Source organism: Alnus glutinosa, chromosome 4, assembly GCF_958979055.1.
Source record: "Alnus glutinosa chromosome 4, dhAlnGlut1.1, whole genome shotgun sequence".
Taxonomy (NCBI): domain Eukaryota; kingdom Viridiplantae; phylum Streptophyta; class Magnoliopsida; order Fagales; family Betulaceae; genus Alnus; species Alnus glutinosa.
Genome location: NC_084889.1, coordinates 28,435,761 through 28,457,991, shown reverse-complemented (window position 1 = coordinate 28,457,991; position 22,231 = coordinate 28,435,761). Strand labels below are relative to the sequence as shown.

The window sequence follows — 22,231 nt, the reverse complement described above, 5'->3', positions numbered from 1 at the left end:
AAAACTCAGTTTGATTTCTTGGCTAACAAGGTTTTTGGTTTGCCAGATTCTCACAAGCTCAGCATGTTTCTTGGGGGTTTGAAAGATCAAATTAGGATTTCGATTAGGATGTTTCATCCTAAGACTCTCATTGATGCATTTGCCTTGGCTAAGATGCAAGAGGAAACATTTCTGGTGCATAAGAAAGCTATCAGGGCTGCTTGAACTCCAAGCTCTTTTCAGCCGACCTATCAAACTTCTGGACATTTTTCTAAGTCCAGTAAAGTTGTTACTGCTCGTCTCATCATGCCGAGTTCTTTAAAGCAGGTTCCTTCTTCGGGGGTTCCAGCAAGCCAGAGTGGTAAAGGGGTTGTTGGTAGAAACCCAAATCAGGCTGTGGTGCAGGTGCAGCAACTTACGCAAGCCCTTAGTTGTTTATGTTAGAAGCTTTGGAGGGAGGTCAGGAAGAAATTTCCCAAGAAATAGCTCAGTTGGAAGAGGATCCAGGAGAGTTTTTCCTAGAAGAATTCCCAAAAATATCATTGAATGCAATTGTGGGATCTCCTAGTCTTAAGACTATGCGGATCATTGGATTTCTGAGGTACCAGAGAGTTACTGTGCTGATTGATTCAGGCAGTACTCATAATTTTGTGGATGTTGAACTAGTGAGTTTGCTTGGGTTACAACTAGTACAGCATAAAGGCGTTGAAGTTAGAGTGGCCAATGGACAATTAGTGCCTAGTCCAAGGAAATGTCAGGCGGTGACTTTGAAGCTGCAAGATTTTTCATTCTTTGCAGAATTTTTTGTCCTTCCTTTAGCAGGTTGTCAGGTAGTGTTGGGGGTCTAATGGCTAAGGACTTTAGGTCCCATCCTATGGGATTTTGGGAAGTTGACCATGTAGTTTTCTTACCTGGACAAGCCCATTCAACTTCAGGGAATGCACCAAGGGCCTTCTTTATGTTTGGAGGAAGCTACTTCATTTAAAATGTCTAGAGTTGACAGTACAGGAGTGTGGCTGCAATTGATCTCCACAGTGATGAAAGATGATGTTGCAGATTCTTTTCAGCAGGGTCCTCTCCAAGAGTTGCTGTAACAGTTTGAAGATGTGTTTCAGGAACCTAAAGGGTTGCCTCGACCTCGGTCTCATGACCATGCCATTACTCTACAAGAAGGAATTTCACCTGTTTCAGTTCGGTTGTATAGGTATCCCTTCTATCAAAAAGAAGAGATTGAGAAGATAGTGAGGGATCTTCTGCAAACATCAGTGATAAGGCTGAGTCATAGTCCTTTTTCTTCTCCAATTTTGTTGGTGAGAAAGGCTGATGGCACATGGCGTATGTGCATGGATTACAAAGCACTGAATAAGGTAACAATTAAAGATAAATTTCCAATTCCTGTTATAGATGAATTGCTTGATGAGCTATGGGGGGCTAGAGTATTTTCTAAGTTGGATTTGAGATCTGGCTACCATCAAATCCAGGTTGTGGATTCAGATATTCCTAAGACTGCATTTATAACTCATGAAGGTCATTATGAGTTCTTGGTTATGCCATTTGGTCTCACAAATGCTCCCTCCACTTTTCAAGGTTTAATGAACCATATCTTTAATCCTTATCTTCGAAAGTTCATACTAGTATTTTTTGATGACATACTAGTTTATAGTAAGGATTTTGAAGCTCATCTAGGACATTTAAAGCCGACTTTAGAACTGCTTAGGCAGCACCAGCTTTATGCCAAAAAGTCTAAGTGCCGGTTTGGGGTTAAGGAGGTGGATTACTTGGGCCATATTGTGTCTAACCATGGGGTGTGTGCTGATCCCAACAAGATTAAGGCAGTCCTTGATTGGCCATTACCTAAAAGCATCAAGTCCTTAAGAGGCTTTTTAGGTCTTACCGAGTACTATATGAAATTTATTAGACAGTATGGTTCCATTGTTGCTCCGCTGACAGCAATGTTGAAGTAAAATGCATTTGTCTGGACATGTGAGGCTAAGGAAGCATTTCAAGCTCTCAGGATGGCAATTACACAAGCCCCAGTCTTGGCTTTGCCAAATTTCTCTCAGACTTTTATCATAGAATGTGATGCCAACGGGTTTGGTATATGGGCAGTTTTGATGCGGAATAAGAGGCCAATTGCTTACATTAGCAAGGCCCTTAAAGGCAAAGCATTGCACATGTCAACGTATGAAAAAGAATTGTTTGCACTTGTAATAGCTATTCAGAAGTGGCGCCCCTACCTTCTTGGTCAATCCTTTGTGGTCAAAACTGACCAACAAAGTTTGAAGGTCCTCTTGGAACAAAAGGTTGGCACACCTTTTTAGCAGAAATGGTTAACAAAATTATTGGGGTATGATTTCAGTGTCGAATATAAGAAAGGGGTAGATAATAAAGTTGTTGATGCCCTTTCCAGGAAAGAGGAGAGTGATGATAGTGATGTGCAAGTCTCTCTCTTCCTGTTATCTATTCCTAGAGCAGTGTGGGTTGAGGAGTTGAAGGCTCAATATGACTCTGACCAGGAGCTACAAGCCTTATTGAATCAGTGGCAGCATCATAAGTTGGATACAACAAAGTATTCTTGCAGGGATCGTCTGTTGTTGTATAAAAACATAATTTTGTTGGGGCAATCACCTTAGTTGAAACATAAAGTCCTTTCTTTTGTTCATTTTGATCCTACCTCAGGACATTCAAGGTATGATAAAAACATTGCAGAGGGCAAAGAATGATTTTTTTTGGAAAGGAATGAGAAAAGATCTGAAATCTTTTATTCGAGGCTGTGATGTATGTTAGAGGAGTAAACATGAGAATAGTTTTCCTGCTGGGCTATTACAACTGCTTCCCATTCCATCTAGAGTTTGGTCTCAGATAACCATGGAATTTATTGAAGGGTTGCCACTTTCTCAAGGCCAATCTGTTATTATGGTGGCTGTAGACCGCCTTTCAAAGTATGTTCATTTCTTGGCTTTATCACATCCCTATACAGCAATCTCTGTGGCTAGAATGTTTGTCTCTCAAGTGTTCAAGCTACATGGGATGCCTATCTCAATTGTTTCTGATAGAGACCCGGCTTTTACTAGTGCTTTCTGGAGAGAATTCTTCAAACTTCAGGGGACTTCTTTGGACATGAGCTCTAGTTACCACCCACAAACGGATGACCAGTCAGAAATTGTTAATAAATGCTTGGAGAACTACTTGAGATGTTTTACTCAAGATAATCCAAAGCAATGGGTGTCTTGGTTACCTTGGGCTGAATACTAGTATAACACCAGTTGGCATACCTCCATAAGGATTATGAAGTTGTGTATGGAGTTCCACCTCCAAGGTTACTCTCCTATGTTCCTGGAACTACAAGGGTGGAGGCAGTAGATGAAGTCCTCAAGCCCAGACAGCAGATCCTTGTTTTATTGCAGCACAACTTACATCAAGCTCAACAGCGTATGAATCGATATGCTGATTTGAAGAGAACAGAAAGGAGCTTTGAAATTGGTCAGTTAGTTTATCTGTGGCTGCAGCCTTACAGGCAGTCAACCATTGTAGTCAGACGATCTCTCAAACTATCCCCTCGGTTTTATGGACCTTTTCCTGTTTTGAGGAAGGTTGGACAGGTGGCCTATGAGCTTGAGCTTCCTCCTGAGGCCAGGATACATCCGGTATTCCATGTTTCCCAGCTTAAACTCAAATTGGGTTCTTCTACAGAGGTTGTTCCTAAGTTGCCCCCAGTTAATTCGAAGGGAATTTTGCAGCCCGAACCGGTTGAGATGCTTGACGTATGAGACCTCGGAATAACAAGGCTTATGTGGAGTTGTTGATTCGTTGGGAGGGACAACATGCAGATGATGCTACCTGGGAAGATTTCTAGTCCCTTAAGGAGGCCTACCCACACCTTATGGGCAAGGTGTTCTAAAAATGGGAGAGGTAATGTTACACGTGTGGTTGAGAGTTAAGCTGAAGGAAGATTCAAGAAGGGGCAGCTGGCAGTGTACGTGGCAGATGCAGAGGAGTGGCATGAATTATGGATTCTAGTTGGAATCCAGTAATTCAGTTTCACATTTGCTCTACAGTTACTGTTTCAAGATATAGTTTTGCTTTAAGTCTTTTGTGTTTCAATTGTGTATAAATATAGTTTATCGCAGTTGTGTAGTTAGTTTTTGACATTTTGTTGAGTTCAATTGAACTAAGGAGATTCGCCATCTCGAATCGGCTTATTCAATACAATTCATCATTCTTCTCTTCATCCATTTCCTTCTTCTTTTTTCTTCTACAATTCTATTCCCTATTCTTGTTACAGTCAGTTTCTCTCATAGAAGCAACAAATCTGTGACATCAACCCTAACCCACCTTCAGATTTAGGGAAACAATTATCCCCCGATGCAACCTTAGCTTTGGCAGAATCACAACCCCTCAACCCATGCTCTCTTTGTTTTGTTATATTAGAATTATTATTTTGTCCAAATGGGGCAGTTTCACATTTTCAGTCTAAAATGTGTCATACGTTTTTGTTTTGTTTTTGTTTTTTTGCTTTTCTTGTTTTTTTTTGGGGGGGGGGGGGGGGGGGGGGGGGGGGGCTCGCGCGCGCGGGGGGTCTATTTTAACCTCAATAGCTAACAAAGGATTCCGTTTGTAATGAAATGGTAGTTAATTTGGGGAATCAATTTCACAAATGATTGTTTAGTAATGTCTTTGGAAAAAAAAAAAAAAAATTGTGTCGATTTGAAGGGAGTAAATATATTTTTCTCAAAAAACTAAGACAAATACCCCATTTTAGCTTAAAAAATATCAAAGCCCCGAAAATAAAACTCGGAATGGAAGGAAAACTCGGCTGGAAAGAGATACTGGGGTTACGTTTGGTACGTGAAATAACCAATCTTATGACTCATGCGGAAATGACTATTACAAGTGTTAGATACTTATCATATATTATAACATTAAGGCTCTATTTTATTCCATGTTTTTCCTTCATAATAAAATATATTCATTTATTCTAATGGAATAGTCATTTTGCATATCAAATGTAACTTAAATTGTATACTAAACTCAAGACACGCATGAAACACACGAAACAAAAATAGAGGAGATGAACGGCCCAAATGGTACATTGAATAGCACCACACTAGCTACATAGAGTTATTTCTTGTGGAAAACTTATGTAACCCCTAACAAGGCACTAGCTCATTTATCCCGCTATGTGGATGGGTCAATTCCTCCTCCTCCATGATCCATCCCCACCACAACCAATGGGGTTACTACGGTGGCTCTCAATTCTAAATTTATATTTTGGCATTTGTAACACCCAAAAAAATTAAAAAATTAAAAATACAAAATCTTTTAAAATATACATGATTAAAAAAAAAGTGTATTTTCAACGGTAATCTTTTCTTTTCTTTTTTTCTCTAAAAAAGTAAATATAGAGAAGTTTGAACGACATAATGAGAAGATCGAACCATGGAGAGGTTTGAAACCCGCACTTAGAGGATTGAACCCGAATCGTCATAAACTCGATTTTGAGCGGCTAGAATCCTAGTAAAAAAACTCGACCTTTAACCCTATGTAACCCTAAAGGACCCTAATGAAACCTATTTGCTCGAAAATTCAGCTTCTAGAGTGTGAGGGAGAAGGGGAGAAGAGAGAAAAGACTAAAACTTTGGATTTTTATCAGTTCCAAGAAATAATTATGTTCTTTCAATCCATTTTCTCAAGGTAAAACCTATAACCTCACGGTTTTCTTATATATTTCTTTCCTAAACCTAATCCTTGATTGTACAAATTGTGTTTTAGATTGGGATGAATGGTTTTAAAAAAAAAGCATGTTCATACGATGGTTTTCAAAGAAAATCTTTATTATTTTATATACGTATCTTCTTGTTATTTCTAAGAAAAAAATATGTATGATTTCATCACATGATTCACACGTGTTCAAGCATTTTTATAAACTCACACACAAACCGTTATTTGTTTAAACTGTGTTAATATGCTTATGGTAACTGATGAGAAAACTCTTAATGATTTTGTATCAAGAGTATAACCTTGACATCTAAAAACTCTTTTAATGGTTTACAGGTATTTTAGGGCCCCTATGATTGTTTGGTTGCATTTGGATGCATGCTAGGGGCTTGGAAAGCGAAAACAGTATTTAGACAGAGCCATGTTTGAACCCTACCAGGCACGGTTGATCCCAGCCAGCCAAAACAATTCCTAGAGCCCCTAGGATTGATACTTACTCTCTCGAATGCCTGAATTAGGGTTTTAAAAAGCGTGTTTTAGATCTATAAATGTATTTTTAGGTTATGATTAATGTTTGGCTAATTATGGGTCTATATATTTGCAGCGTGGGAAGATAGGATTTTTGAGAAATCATCATAGTGGTCAAGGTAAGTAAATACTTAAGAAATTGGAAAAGAAAACCATTTTGAGCATGTTGTACGTGTTGATCAAAGCTTTTATTGCATACTTTCCAGTAGTTATGTTGTGAGCCTATAGATTTCAAATCATTGTTATTACTCTTATTTAGAGCTACTACTATGATTTTTGTTACAAATGCATTGAGGTTATTGTTAATTGTAGAAGAATGTCAAATTATGTTAAATTGTCAATATTTATTTGCCTCTTATGACATGACCACAAGTCATTGGCTACCATTATACAGACTTGACCCTATGGTCCAGATAGCAATTGTTGTTTTGCCATTGGATCCAAGGGGCCAACTGAGTGATCGGTGCAGCCATATACGTAAGGTGGTTACAATCGCACGGTATTATTAGTAGTATGGGTCACCCGGGGTTGGACCAATCGTGCTATTAGTGATGGTAGCTATTGTACGCATCGGGGCACCAGTGTTGTACTAGATGTCCTTAGGAACTCGTAAACCCTGTCAAGAGGGGGTTAAGGGCTCAAATAGACCATGCAAAAGAAATTTAAGACTACTGCCTATATATCATGATAGCAAGGTCTCAATTGCTTGTTTTCGTATTTTAAATAATGAAATCTATTGTAGCTATGATTACGCTTTGTTGTAACTACAAACTCATTGTTTTTCCCATTAATGTAATTGTATAGACAACATATTTTCTAAAATTGAATTTGTAAGGTTCATGTCATTTAGAAAGGTCATATTTATTTATTTATTTTAGTGAATATTTATTTAGTTTCACTAAATTTTAAGCTCACACTACAAAAATTGAAGTGGTTTGCGACTGGCTTTTAGTGGCCTTTCAGTCACCCTAAAACGCCACTAAACATTAGTGGCGTGTGATTAGTGGCCTTTTTAGAAGGCCACTAATCATTTAGTCAGTATTTCTGACTTTGTGGCGTGTCAGTTAGACACGCCACTATATATTATAATGGCGTGTCAGACAGCGTGTCTGTCTATAGTGGCGTGTCAGACAGACACGCCACTAATTAAAGTATTTTTTTAAAAAAAAAGAAAATTGTAAATTCAGTAATCCAAATCTAAAAACCCTGCTTAAACATACACTACAATCCAAATTCTGCAATCCAAATTCGAAATTCTGTATCGAAATTTTGTATCGATCTACTACAATTCTATCAATGCATGATCAACACAATTGCAACAATTTAAACTTTTATCAATAATTACAAGTACAAATAAATCATTCCAAAAGTTTCACTAATATATATATGTCATAGATTGATAACAATCAAACTAAAACTTACAACAAACAAAATATATAATCAATCTTTGTCCTAGATTGATACCAAAAAGTAATACAAAAGTTCTCCAGCAACAGGTGTTAAGCTGTATGACAGATAGCGCCTGCAAGAACAAAACAATGCCAACAAATAAGTCGATTCAGATACAATAAATTTAAATTCCCAAAAAATACAATAAATTTAAGCATCGCCAAAAAATAATTCAGCACATGACCTCGATATCCAGTTACATCTACTCCTTCCAGTAGAAAAGAACCTGCAACACAATATCCTATTAATATTTCGTTTAATAAAATAGAGAAGAAAATGTGGATCATTTTCGTTTAATAAAAATAAAATTTAAGTTTTCCCTTTAAATTTTCTCTGCACCAAGTGTAGCATAAAGTGAATACTAGCAATACACACAGCGGATTAGTGATAGCCTTTCTTTGGTGAAGCTATTCTTTCAATAGATATTAGCAGCAACAAATGATGCCTTTACTACTCTAATATATAGGTGGGAGTGGGCACGACGTTATTCAGTAAGACAACTAGAATCACAGCACTAGAGTTGGTTTGAAAATGACTCAACACTCTATTGTTTATGCAGCTCAATACATATCATTAATTGGTTTGAAAATGATACAACACTCGATCTATTGTTTAGACAGTTACGTACATGACATCTTTTCTTAACTCTTTGTAATCAAATACCAACCCAGTTCTCTTTAGATTATTCCCTTTCATTTCAGGTCTTTTGATTCTTTTTTGAAGTTAGCTTCTTAATTTTTTTGATTCTTTATGTGGAAGCCAGATGGGAATCAAATGCTTAAACATACAAAAGAGTATGTCTTTCGTCAAAGAAAGCTGCATGGTTCTACAATTATGCAGCAACTAGCAAACAACTGTGTAAGTATCTGATTCCTTGTGTAATTAAATTTATATTAATAAATGGGGTTAATTAGAATAGCTTCATTTGTTTTGGATGTTATTACTTTAACTACATAAGCATGGTATTACTTTCATCTTTGAAGTGATCTTATTTTCTAAGGAAGCTTAGCACACCATAGAGTTATCATCGATCTAGCCATGAACAATTAGATATATGAAATCTATGAAAAAAGTCATAAAAATCCAGAATTTTGTTGTCACAAACATGGGCTTCTTGTTGACTTGTCAGAAAGCTCTTAAATTGATTCGAAAATTGCAATTCAAACAATTGTAGCAATGAAGTTGACAGCTATAACCTGGTGATTTAAACAATTGTATGTTTTACTAATGGAGGTAAAACATACAGAGACGAAACCTTGCTAGGAGGGTGAAGGAAACGAAGCGGAGTTAAAAAATGAGCATGGCAAGTCATCAAATGTGTCACAGTTGGTGATGGAGCTTTTGGAAAGACTTGCATGCTTTTGATCATCAACTTATGGTCCTTAAACTAAGATAACCAAACATATAGAAACTTGCCCTTAATCATCATAATGTAGTCAATGCAATAAGGAAGGGTTTTCAGGTCAAGACCATAACAGAAATGAAGCTCAGAGAGATAAAAACCTATTTCTTAAGGAAACAAACTAACATTAAGTACAAACAAACTGACATTAACCTACAATATAAGTATGTTAGAGGATCATTACCACAAAGAGAGAATATGAGGGTCTAAGACTATCATATTTTTAATAGGTTAAATAGAATAATATAAGATTAATTGCAGTCATCCACCCTAAACTATGAAGACATTTGTAATGTTCACCCTAAACTACAAAAAAATCATTCCAAAAAAAGCAAGTACATATTTGCTAACTAAAATAAACTTAAATGTTACCCAATATCAATCGTCAGCAAGGTTTTCATGATCGGGTAAATGCACAGCATTTTCCGTAGGATCTGCGAATGATAAAACAAATATAGTTAACAAAAAATATGATCAAATCATATCAAGTCCTAAGCATTCAACAAAGTAAATTTAAACAAACGTAATCATACCACGAAAAAGAAATCCATTAATTATTACCTGATTTGCTATCAATAGATGATACATTCATACGATGTGCAGAATTTTTGTCTGGCACTGCATTATCATGAGAGACTCCGGGCATGGATGCTGACTGGTGCCACAATGACTCCATTTGGCTAAAACGGGACATAATCTGAGATTGTGCTGCCAACACCTCATCCATTTGTAACTTGTGTCGTGCCCGCTCAGCCTCAAGTACTCTCTCGATCTCAGAAGCTTGTCGTGCCCGCTCAGCCTCGAGTACTCTCTCCATCTCAGAAGCAAACATTTCTTGCGAAAAGACGGCTTGCCCTTGATTTTGTGAACGTGGCTGTGATGGTGTATGGTATGAGCGTATGGACCCCTGCACAGGCCAAACATTTGGCCCAACCTGCCGAACTCTGCCGGCGTACTCCGGCTTATTGCCGAGTGCCTGGGCGTATGCATCGTCATGTCTCCATCTGAGGTTAGACCAAGCCTAACGTTCCTATTGTCGGCCGAAAATTCTGGATGTAAGAGATCGAATGATTTTCATGCTTCACCGTCAGCTGGATGCCTCAGCACCCCGTCTTTAGTGCGGCCTTCTACATGCCATCTCATGTGGGGCGCTGTATGTTCCGACATAAAAAGCCTCTGTAGCCGAGGGATGAGTGGAAACCACCACAATACTTTCACCGGACGTTTCTTTCTCGACGATATGGGTTGACCATCCTCATCCAAATGAATTTCATCCTTCCACTTAGATTCTCCACAGATGATGCATGATTCTAATTCTTGATTGTCCTTCCAGAATAACATACAATTATTACGACATGCAGGAATCTTCTCATAACCAAGCCCCATGTCACTAAGAAACTTTTTCGCCTCATATGTATTAGCTGGCAAAGTGTCATCACATGCAGGCAGCAACTGGATGATGAAATCAAGCAAATCCGAGAAAATCTTGTTGCTAATTCCGTCAACACACTTTAAGTTGTACAAATGTACAATAGCACTCAGCTTGCTATGTTTAGTACCCCCATGAAGTGGCTTCTCCGACTTTTTAAGCTTGTCGTAATACTTCTGAGTGTTCCCTTCAGCTGATTCTTCATTCCCCCCAATTTCTTCACCTCCCTGAACCACGACCTCAGGCTCACAATTGTCTTCTTTAACTTGGTGCATGCCGAATGCATCACGCAACATTGAGTGCATGTCACCGCTATGTTCTGTGCTTCCACTAGCCGCATCTACGGCCGGGCGATTCGAGTAAGAACCTGCAACAGGACCCTGAACATGCTTCTCACCGTGCCAAAACCATGTAGTGTATGTAGTCAGCATTCCCTTACCCCTTGTCAAGTGGGCAAGTACGACGCCGGGCGGATGACGCTGGTTATTTCGACACGACTTACAAGGGCAATGTATATTTCCATTGGGGATTCTACAGTTACTAACTACGAAGTCAACAAACGATCTACACCCATCTCTATATTCCCTCGTACCCCTAGACTTTGTCATCCAAGTCTTGTCCATTTTCTTCTCTACGTACAATACAAAATAGTAACAAAATAAAGCAAGTAACATATTAGGAAGGTCATTATTTTTTTCATCATTAATATTAAACATGATCAACTACAGACAGCTTTTAGATTTTAAATTATGATGGAAGATAAAAAAAAGGATAGGGAACAGTTTGTTTGTGATAATATAAAGATAGACTTGAGAATGTTGTAAGGTTTTAAGAACACTAAGATGTTTTCTTCTAATAATTTAGAGCAGGGATTATTCTACTGGATATATTATTTTATTTTAAGGCTAAAGCTTCATACAATGGAAAAATAAAGATGAAGACAATGTCTTACAAGTTTTATTGGCATGATCGGGGGGAAATAATTGAAGGGACGACCATCATTTTGAGTGTAGTTTCACCTAACGCGGTGTGAAAGCACATATACTTTCCAACAACAATTTTTTTTTTTTTTTTTAATTTATTTTCTCATTAAAAAGAAGGGGCACTTTAGAAAAAATATGCAAAAGAAGTCGCGTGTGGAGCACATGACATTTTTTCCATCTATATTGATGACAAATACTGATGAAGTTTCTAATTTCACACGTGGTGGTACTATCAACTATGGGAGCTAAGATGTTAATTTTTAAAGTTAGAGTAATATTCTATTCTCTATTAATTAACTAGGTTTCTTTAAATGTTAAAATTTTAGCATATTATAACTGCTGAGTTGTTAAAACAGATAGTTGGTTATAACCTAATATCACAAAATTTCAACCAACGAATTCCAAGTCAAGATTTGAAAAACTTGAGTACAATAAGTTGTAGAAAATCTTAATCCTTGAAAAAATGGAGGAATAACGGCTGTTATTCTTGATCAAACACTATTTTTTAAAAATCATATCATTTTTTAAGGGACACAAAAATTACACATAAAAGACTTCTAAAATTACTAAACCATATATATATATTTCAACCATTTCTTCAAATTTGGTGTCCGGAAAGGACATAAATGGTTGGCATGGTCAGAGTTTGGGCTTCATAAACGACAATATCTCTTATGGAATGGTGAACTCTAATGTTTTATTGTTTCTCAAGAAAAGTCTTGTTCTGTTTTAAAATGTTTCATTGGTCTGTAGTCTATACCACTCTTTCTCTACTCTTTCCTTAGCTACAATGTCATAGCTGTTTTATAGCATCATGCACTTGCAACAACATTTTAGCTGTTTTATAGTCCCAAGCCACCATATAAAACATTATGGAAGTGAGCCTTTTTTTTTTTTTTTTTTTTTTTTTTTTTTTTTTTACATACAATGTGAAGATTATAAGTCCACCCTTGAAATATGTTTTTGATGTTTATAATTTGGCTTAGAGTATTTATATATACTTTGAAACTTATGAAGATCGAGTCATTTAATTTTGAAGTAAATAATTTAAAGTGTTTATAATATGTTTTTGTATATGTGAACATATGATTAATCTTATCTATGTATAATTTGTAACAAAATTTATATGTCTTTAGAAATAACAGTGAATATGAACTCCGATGCTAATAATTCAATATTCTTTAGTTTATGAAAAATAACAAAACGACTAAATAATAATTGAAGGGAAAACAAAACATTCAAAAAAAAATCAATTACGCAACATTAAACACATAATCACCAACACGAAAATACTAACCTTGGGCAGGGGTGATCTTGGGCGGCCGGGAATGGGCGGCGTCGGTGGTGGCCGGCGTCTGGCTGGGCGGAGAGCTAGAAATGAGAGAGAGAGAGAGAGAGAGAGAGAGAGAGAGAGAGAGAGAGCTAAAGAGAGAGAGAGCTAAAGAGAGATATTGAGAGGGAGAGAGAGATAGAGGAGATGCATACCTGATCGGCGGTGGGATGCGGCGGCCGGGAATGGGTGGCGTCGGTGGTGGCCGGCGTCTGGCTGGGCGGAGAGCTAGAAATGAGAGAGAGAGAGAGAGAGAGAGCTAGAGAGAGAGAGAGAGAGAGAGAGAGAGAGAGAGAGAGCTAAAGAGATATATTGAGAGGGAGAGAGAGAGAGAGACAGAGGAGATGCATACCTAATCGGCGGTGGGATGCGGCGGCCGGCGATAGCTCAGACGAGAGGGAGACAGAGAGAGAGGGAGAGAGAGAGAGAGAGTAGAGTGAGAGGAAGGGAGGTTTCGTGCAGAAACAGGGAGAACCACGCGTTTTTGCGCAGTTCTATGAAAATTAGTGGCGTGTCAATTTCTGACACGCCACAATATTGTGGCGTGTCTGACTGGCAAGCCACAATATTGTGGCGTGTCTGACTGGCACGCCACAATTTTGTGGCGCGTCCTGTGGACACGCCACAATTTTTGTGGCGTGTCAGTCAGACGCGCCACAATATTGTGGCGTGCTAAAGCCAACACGCCACTAATTTAGTGGCGTTTATTTTTAACACGCCACTAATTATTTTAGTGAGGTGTTAAAATTTAACACGCCACTAATTAGTGAAGTGCCAAACAGTAGCTTACTATAGACACGCCACTAAATGCACTGTTTTTTGTAGTGTTACATAATGAGTTTGGTTCCAAGGTATCTTACTTGCTAAGTCGTGGGCTTACCCTTTTATTTTCCTTCCACCTGTGGAACATTTATTTATTTTGCAATTTTTATTATTTAATTTATCCTATAACATGATCCGACATTTGCTATAAAATAAAAGAACATGATATGATCTGTTGTTAAAAAACAGACGATCAAGATTGATTGCCATATATTTAAAATAGAAATCGTCGTCTTTTAAAGGAACTAAAAGTTTCATTTAAATAGTACTAACATCTGCTTTCTGCTTCGAAAAAAAATAAAAAATTCCCTCCATCTCCTTCCACCGCTTAACCCCTCTCTATTATACCTCATTGAAATTTTATGTTTACAACGTTATCAAAATATATTCCATATCATCTATAAAATATATATATATATATACACACACACACTATAGTCATTATTGTGAATTATAAAGAAAAACTTGTAATAAAAAGATTTTAATTAGAAATGTCACGATATTTTTGCCAATTATTAAAGAAAGAAAAATGAAGTTATTGGAAAGTGGCAACGACATACCGTCATATACGTGTTGTCATTCCCAATAAACTTCTTTTTTAAAAAAAATAAAAAATAAAAATTGCAAGGACGACAACAAGTTGTTGCTAATATTTCATTAGCTTTTTCATAAAAAAAAAAAAAAAAAAAATTGAAAAAAAAAAAATAGTGACAATTGACATTTGTTGCTAAAAGATATATAGAATCGTTTCTAAAAGGAAAAATTATATTATTAGTCCTTATAATTAACCTAAATTATAAATCACTCACAGTCGTATCAAAATTAATTCAGAAATTCATGTGGTTTGCCTAATTTACAAATCGCTCACAGTAGTCAAATTCAGTTAAAAATTTTGACAGATTTTATTAGGCGTCATGCAGCACCAATAAGATGGTGACAAGTGGCAGTCCTAATAAAAAATATAAATAAACAAAACTTAAAAAAATTATTTTTTTTTTTAAAAAAAAAAAAACAAAAAATGGGAAAATAAAAAGGGTGGCTGCTGGTTGGGCAGCCACCCCCAGGGGTCGGGGTTGGTGCGCAGCCACACCAGGCTACCCAGAACTCCTAGGGGTGGTTACGCGCCACCCTTGGCCACCCTAGGTTCCTTTAGGGGTGGCCTACAGCCACCGCCTGGCCCAGGGGAGTTGCCACGCGCCGCCCCGGGCCACCTTTAGGGTGGCGCGCGGCCACCCTCAGTAGCCGGGGGTGGCCAGTCGGCAGTCCATCCCAAAGGCAGCCACCCCTTTCCTTTCCCAATTTTTTTTTTAAAAATAATTTTTTAAGTTTTATTTATTTATATTTTTTATATATTTATATTTTATTAATAATAGTGACACGTGTCACCATATTATTGTACTAGAGGTCCTTAGAAACTCGTAAACCCTATCAAGAAGTGGTTAATGACTCAAATAGACCATGTGAAAGAAAGTTAAGACTATTGCCTATATATCATAGTAGTAAGGTCTCAATTGCATGTTTTGTATTTTAAATAATGAAATCTATTGTCGTTATGATTACGCTTTGTTCTAACTACAAACTCATTGTTTTTCCCATTAAGGGATAAATATATTTTAGCCCCCCGAACTACCACCATTTTTTCGGATGGCCCCCCAAACTACCAATGCTTAGATTCTGGCCCCCCAAACTACCACTTTTTAATTTTTTGGTCTCATCCGTCCATTTATGATGTCAATTTTAAACAGAAATTCGAAAATACCCTTCCTACACTTTGAAATTCCCACGGTTAAGGGAGGGGTATTTTTGGGTTTTTGGCCAATTTATGTTAGAATTGACAGCATAAATAGACGGATGGGGCCAAAAAATCAGAAAATGGTAGTTTGGGGGCCAGAATCTAAGCATTGGTAGTTTGGGGGGCCATCCGGAGAAAGGGTAGTAGTTTGGGGGGATAAAATATATTTAACCCTCCCATTAATGTAATTGTAGAGACAACATATTTTCTAAAATTGAATTTGTAAAATTCATGTCATTTAGAAATTAAAGGTCTTATTTATTTATTTTGTTTCACTAAATTTTAAGCTCACATAATGAGTTCAATTCCAAGGTATCTTATTTGCTATGGCGTGGGCTTACCTTTTATTTTTCTTCTACTGTGGAACATTTATTTATTTTTGCAGTCTTTAGCAGGTATTAATAGAGTTGAAGGATTAGAGTCTTTTGCTGCTAATATAAATATGAGGTCGAAACCTTTTAATTTGTCAGAGTTTTCCACTACAAATTTTATTTTTATTAATTATTTAATTTGTCCTATAACAGGATCCGACATTTGCTATAAAATAAAAGAACATGATATCTGTTGTTAAAAAACGGATGGTGAAGATTTATGGCCATATATTTAAAACAGGCCTCATTGTCTTTTAAAGGAACTAAAAGTTTCATTTAAATAGTACTAACGTCTACTTTCTGCTTTGAAAAAAAAGAAAAGAAAAGAGAAATGCTAAGGGTACTTACAAACTCTTACAAACAGAAGTTTACAAACTGACATGGCATCTAGTGGCATTTTATTAATTAAAAAACTTAGCCACGTAGGGTTGGTGTTTTATTTATCAAATTAGAAAACTGGCAACGTCACAACAGGGATCCCAACCCAGACTCCGACCACCGTCGACATCGCCGCAGGAATCCCAACCCAGACCCTGACATTTCCCAACCCAGATCCTGAGTTCCCGACGGTTTCCCGACCCAGATCCTAACAGCCCATGTTCATCGCCAAGAAAATCAAGAAAAAGGAGCCATAACAGAAAAGCACACTGGCCAGATTTGAGATCCAACAAACCCGCGCCGGTGTGTATGGGTTTTTGGCCAGAGATCCAGCCGGAAACCCACACACACTGGCGTGGGTTTCGTTGGTCCGGCCGAAAACCCAAATCCGTCCAAAGATCCAGCCTTCACAAACCCAGATCCGGCTGATAATCGATCGTCCATTCCCGTACCCAGTTCCGGCCGAGCATTGAGCGTCAATTCCAGTACCCAGTTCCGGCCAAGCATTGAGCGTCCATTCCCGAACCCAGATCCGGCCGGAAACCCACCCCTGTCGCTATTCTCTTGCTTCGTCCTCGCTGACCGTTCTCCGTTCTTGCCGGTGAATCTGGGTTCAACCGTATCTACGGGTTGGCCGGTGTGTTGGATTTCCGACGGTGTATGGGTTCAACGGGCCGGCGACTGGAGGGGAGAACGGGTCTGGAACGGGGACTGCATGGGAGAAGGACATTTTTGTATTTTAACATTTATTCTATGTAGGACGCCACATCAGTTTGTAAACTTCTCTTTGTAAAGGATTGTAAGTACCTCTAGCATTTTTCAAAAAAATAAATCCCCTCCATCTCCTTCCACCGCTTATTCCTTGTCTATTATACCTCATTGAAATTTTATGTTTACAATGTTATCAAAATATATTCCGTATCTATAAAAATAAAAATAACATATATATCTATATATTCCATTAGACCCACCGCTTGGCCGGGGTCACACATCTCATTGGGGTACAGTAAAGTATTTTACGTCACATGCATATCACGTGATGCATTTGACTTCTAAATTAACCAACAAAAAAAAAAAAAAAACTTAACGGTGGTACTTAGGTGAAAATGCTAGATAGTTTGGAGGGGCCGAGGGGGTGAGAAGGAGGTATTACAACTTTTTAAACTTTAAAGCGGACACGCAAATAAGGTGATAGGTTGAAGAGAATAAGTGTAGTTTTCAATATATATAGTCATTATTGTGAATTATAAAGAAAAACTTGTAATAAAAAGATTTAAATTAGAAATGTCACGATATTTTTGCCAACTATTAAAAGAAGAAAAAGGAAGTTATTGGAAAGTGGCAACGACATACGTGTTGCCTTCCCAACAGACTTTTTAAAATTAAAAAAAAAAAAAAAAAAAAAAAACAATTGCAGGGACGATAACAAGTTGTTGCTAATATTTCATCGGCAACTACATGTCATTTTTCGTTGCCAAAAGAAAAACAATTTTTTTTTTTAAAAAAAAAATAGCGACAATTGACATTTGTTGCTAAAAGATATATAAAATCGTTTCTAAAAGGAAAACTTATATTATTGGTCATTATAATTGACCTAAATTATAAATCACTTATTGTCGTATCAAAATTAATTCATAAATTTTTGTGGTTGGCATAATTTACAAATCGTTCACTGTAATAAAATTCAGTTAAAAATTTTGACAAATTTTGTTAGGTGCCACGTAGCACCAATAAAATAGTGACACGTGTCACTCTCAATAAAAAATATAAACATATTAAAAATATAAATAAATAAAACTTAAATTTTTTTTTTTTTTTTTTTTAAAAAAAAAAAATGAGAAAAGGAAAGGAGTGGTTGCTGGTTGGGCAGCCACCCCTTTGGGGGTGGCTTGGCCACCCGCAAAGGCTGGGCAATGGCAACGGGCCACCTCTAGGAGTTGGGGTTGGTGCGCGGCCACACTAGGCCACCCTGAACTTCTAGGGGTGTTTGCGCCCCACCCCTGACCACCCCTAGGTTCCTCTAGGGGTGGCCTGCAGCCATCGCCTGGTTGAGGGGGGTTGCCACGTGCCACCCCGGGCAACCTCTAGGGTGGCGCACGGCCACCTCCATTGGCCGAAGGTGGCCAGTCCATCCCCAAAGGGGTGGCTGTCCGTTTCATTTCCCAATTTTTTTTAAAAAAATAATTTTTTAAGTATTAAGTTATTTATATTTTTATATTTTATTAATAATAGTGATACGTATCGCCATGTTATTGATTCTGACGTGGCGCCTAACAAAATCTGTCAAAAAAATTTAACGGAATTTGACTCCAGAGAGCGATTTGTAAATTAGGTCAGCCATAGAGATCTCTGAATTAATTTTGATATGACAATGAGTGATTTATAATTTAAGTCAACCACATGAACCAATGGTGTAATTTTCATTTTCTAAAAAATTCCTACATTTTTGGTTGTGGCATAAATGTTTCCTGCCATTTTTTTTCGTCGTTGCAAAAAGTACAACTTCTTCTTCTTTTCTTTTTTTAATTCGAAATATCTTTCATTAACAAAAATGGTGTTGTTGCTAAAAGTCATTTTGGTTGTAATCATACGTTACTCTCAAGATCGGTTGTTCACCTTTCAAGAAGACAACTATCTGATGGTAATTTTGAAAAGTTATATAACATTTTACATGTTAATTATTTAGATAATGAACATCTACATTAATTAGAATATACAAATAGTGTTTTGAGCAAAACTTATTTATAAGAATAAATCAATTATCAACCTTATTAAAAGGCATTTTATATTACTAAAACTCATCATATATACGTCTATTAAATAATTATAACTTTAGCTACAAGTCACTACAAAGGCCAACATACTTCACCAAAAGTCAGCATTCATAACTAAGCAGCTCTTCAATTAACAAGAAAAGCCATTTCATTTCAATAAAATATTAAATGTAACAATAAATCTATTTTCAAATCAAAGTCTTCTTATCTTAATTCCCTATCCATGCATATATAGGTCTTAGGCCCTTTGTTAATGGATTTGCATTCAACATTTCAACTCCCAATTAATATATATACAAGAAAAATTTCTAGAGATCAAGAGGATCAGTATGGGGAAAATTTGTTCAAGAAAATTTATGGTGATGGTGTTGATAATGCTTGTGTTAAGTTTAACGCATGCTGATAACTCTCTTGACGTTCCTGGCTCCCCGCTTCCACTTCCGCTTCCTCTTCTTTCTCCTCCGCGCCGCCTTCTCTCTTTCCGGCCTGCACGTAACGATTTCCTGCCGGTCCGTGTGATTCGTGGATTCTCTAAAATTCCTGGAATTTCTAAAGTTCCAAAGCTGGTAGCTAAGATCCCTATATTTTCTAAAATCACTAAAAGTAAATTATTTACTAAAGCCGGCGCCGGAAATCTGGCAACATGTGCTGTTACTTGTCAGATGTTTTGTCCAAATAATCATGGAACAATAACCGCAGCTTGTTATGCTGTTTGCGGCAAAATAGCATGTGGGCATTAGCCACTCTCTAGTAAGCTCTCTCTCTCTCTCTCTCTCTCTCTCTCTCTCAAGCAAACCAATTTCATGTCAATTTTTCAACGCATTTATTTATCTTTATTTTTCACATATAAGAGTACAATAAAAGATATTTTCATACTTGAATTAATTTCTAAGTAGCTAGCTACAAAAGTTTTTTTTTCTCATAAAGTTTTGGCAATCTGAACATCAGTTTATGGTCCTAAATGTTGAGTTGTCACTAAAACTAGTTATCTAAGATGAATTTCTACATTTTGCTCATCACATATGTTAGAGAATATTATGAGATTTGATTCCAAAGATTCGTTGTAATTGATTGTAGTCTCCTATAATCAAATTTGATGCTAGTGATTTGATTTGATTACTACACTTATCTACTCCAATTCTTCTATAAAGAAGTCTCATGTATTGTAATAAATATTAAAGGAATAAGAGTAAAATGTAGCCCTTATCTACCCCAATTCTTCTATAAACTGAACCACATAAATTCTTGTATTTATTTTCTTTATGTATATATATTCAACAGATACATGTTTCCTACTATTTTCACATATCCTTGATAATGTATAGGCCGGGTTTAGGGTTTGGTATAGCATGCAAATTTTTGTATGGGGAATATAAGAAAATTATTCTTAGTTACGTTATTGCACTTATTTCAATTTCTCCTAGCTAGCTACTTACTGAAAAACATTTGCCTAATTGCTTTTCACCCTATGGGCACTGGTTCTTCAATTTAAAATATAGGTATGCAAGCAATCATGTAATTAAGGTCGAAATCTGTAATGAAAATCACATGTTTATGATAATATTATATGAATTATTGTAATTAACTGTCTTTTTATTGTTGTTAATTAATATGATAGGTGTGGATTAAGCGGAATGCTTATACATATGCACCAGCTACGTACGTACGATCGCCCAACAAAAATTATTGTGGACTTAATTAGTAGCATTTTCTTTACTTTATTGGTGAAAAAAGTGTGCTACACTACACATGTACTAAGAATATGGATACATGCAGGGCAGGGTATGTATATATTGATGCATTAAGTACTTTGTATTAATTTCCATAAATAAATAAAATGGCTGGCTATATAATATTATAATGGCATTTGGTTATTTAGCTGACCTACATTCACAGCATAATCTTTTTCAATGGCTCCTCTTCCATCCAAAGGAGAAGTATGTTATTATAAATCGTATATAAGCAAATATTTGTTTGAAATAGTTATAAGAGTCATGTCCTTTCAAAATCCAAATAATATGTTCGAGGTATATTCTCTACTTTTTCTAACCCTGAAAAAGCAGACATGTCAAATTCTTCCACAAAATACGCTGAAGCATCAATCTCAACACAAATTCTGGCAAAAGTCATTCCTATGTTTGTTGGGTGGGAAATCTAGAAAGAATTAAATTCCAAAGGAGAGGAGAACAAAGACTCTTAGTTATTGAATGTGAGTCACTGCATAGGTGGAATTTTATAAGCTCATTTAGGCCTAGCTAGCACGTAGAGCATTACGGAGGCTCAGGGACACGAATCTCTATTACCTGAATACCACCTTCGAGAGCATCAAAGATAAATCGGATAAAGAAACATGCATGTTATAAAAACCAGTAGGCTCAAGACTATTCTTTTGAAAAGGAAAGCATGTTGATTAGTTCATTATCGTATCTCAATGTCACATGTTGAGAAAATACAGTTTCGTAAGTATTTACTTACCTCAAACGATTCTCCTCACTCTCAAACATCTTAATCACCAGGTCACTGCAATTCATACTCTAATATCAAACGCAACCCAAACTTAAACCTTAATATAGCATGTAAAACCCTAACTACGTAATAAAACTCTAGTCATGCAGATTATTGCTTTCATTGAGCATTCGGTGTCGAAGTCGATCGTTCGGCCAACAAGGGTTGAACCAGTGGAGGAGCCAAGAATTCAAACTTGAGGGGGCTGAATTAAAGTGGGGTCAAACTGAAGCATAACTTCCTAGCTCTACCATTGAAGGCACTTGCTTAGAAATTTGTATATACAAAATTCTCTACTAACATGGCAATACCATTGTGACTTACTTAATTATTCTACCTGTTTCAAGGTACAAAATAAAATTCATGTTTTACTATATATAGTATCTACTCATAGGAACAAAACAGCCAAACAAAAAGAAATTTACTACAACTTTAAAAGTCAAGATCAGCTAGTTATTAATAATAATATTTAAAAAAAATAAATGAATGAAACACCCAACATGAGATAATTAGGAATGCAGAAGCTTACATTTGTTTCTAACACATTAATCACATCTTCCACAATGTTTTGTTTAGGCAACCTACTATTATGAATTACTACCTGAAAACAATTTAAACAAGATTATAAAAGATGTCAAATTACCTTTAAAGTTATTAAAAAAAAAAAAAAGACATTGATGAAGTTCATACCTTTAGTCTATATAGGATGCACAAGCAAGATTGCAAGAAAGAAGAATTGATTAATAAGATCCGAAAGTAAAAGGAGTTTTC

The 22,231-nt window shown here is 36.6% G+C and overlaps 1 protein-coding gene and 2 long non-coding RNA genes across 3 annotated transcripts; 2 read left to right on the top strand and 1 right to left on the bottom strand.

Annotated features, from left to right (window-relative positions):
* The first annotated feature begins 8,039 nt into the window (after positions 1–8,039).
* On the top strand, positions 8,040–9,034 carry LOC133867497 (uncharacterized). Its single transcript, XR_009900067.1, has 3 exons — positions 8,040–8,293; positions 8,438–8,532; positions 8,921–9,034. It is a non-coding gene; the product is annotated as an uncharacterized LOC133867497 (long non-coding RNA).
* Positions 9,035–10,150: 1,116 nt separating this feature from the next.
* Positions 10,151–11,128, bottom strand: LOC133866267 (uncharacterized). Its single transcript, XM_062302797.1, has one exon. The coding sequence runs from the start codon at positions 11,126–11,128 to the stop codon at positions 10,151–10,153; it is 978 nt and encodes a 325-aa protein (XP_062158781.1).
* Positions 11,129–19,169: 8,041 nt separating this feature from the next.
* On the top strand, positions 19,170–20,821 carry LOC133866654 (uncharacterized). Its single transcript, XR_009899903.1, has 2 exons — positions 19,170–19,705; positions 20,574–20,821. It is a non-coding gene; the product is annotated as an uncharacterized LOC133866654 (long non-coding RNA).
* Positions 20,822–22,231: the final 1,410 nt, after the last annotated feature.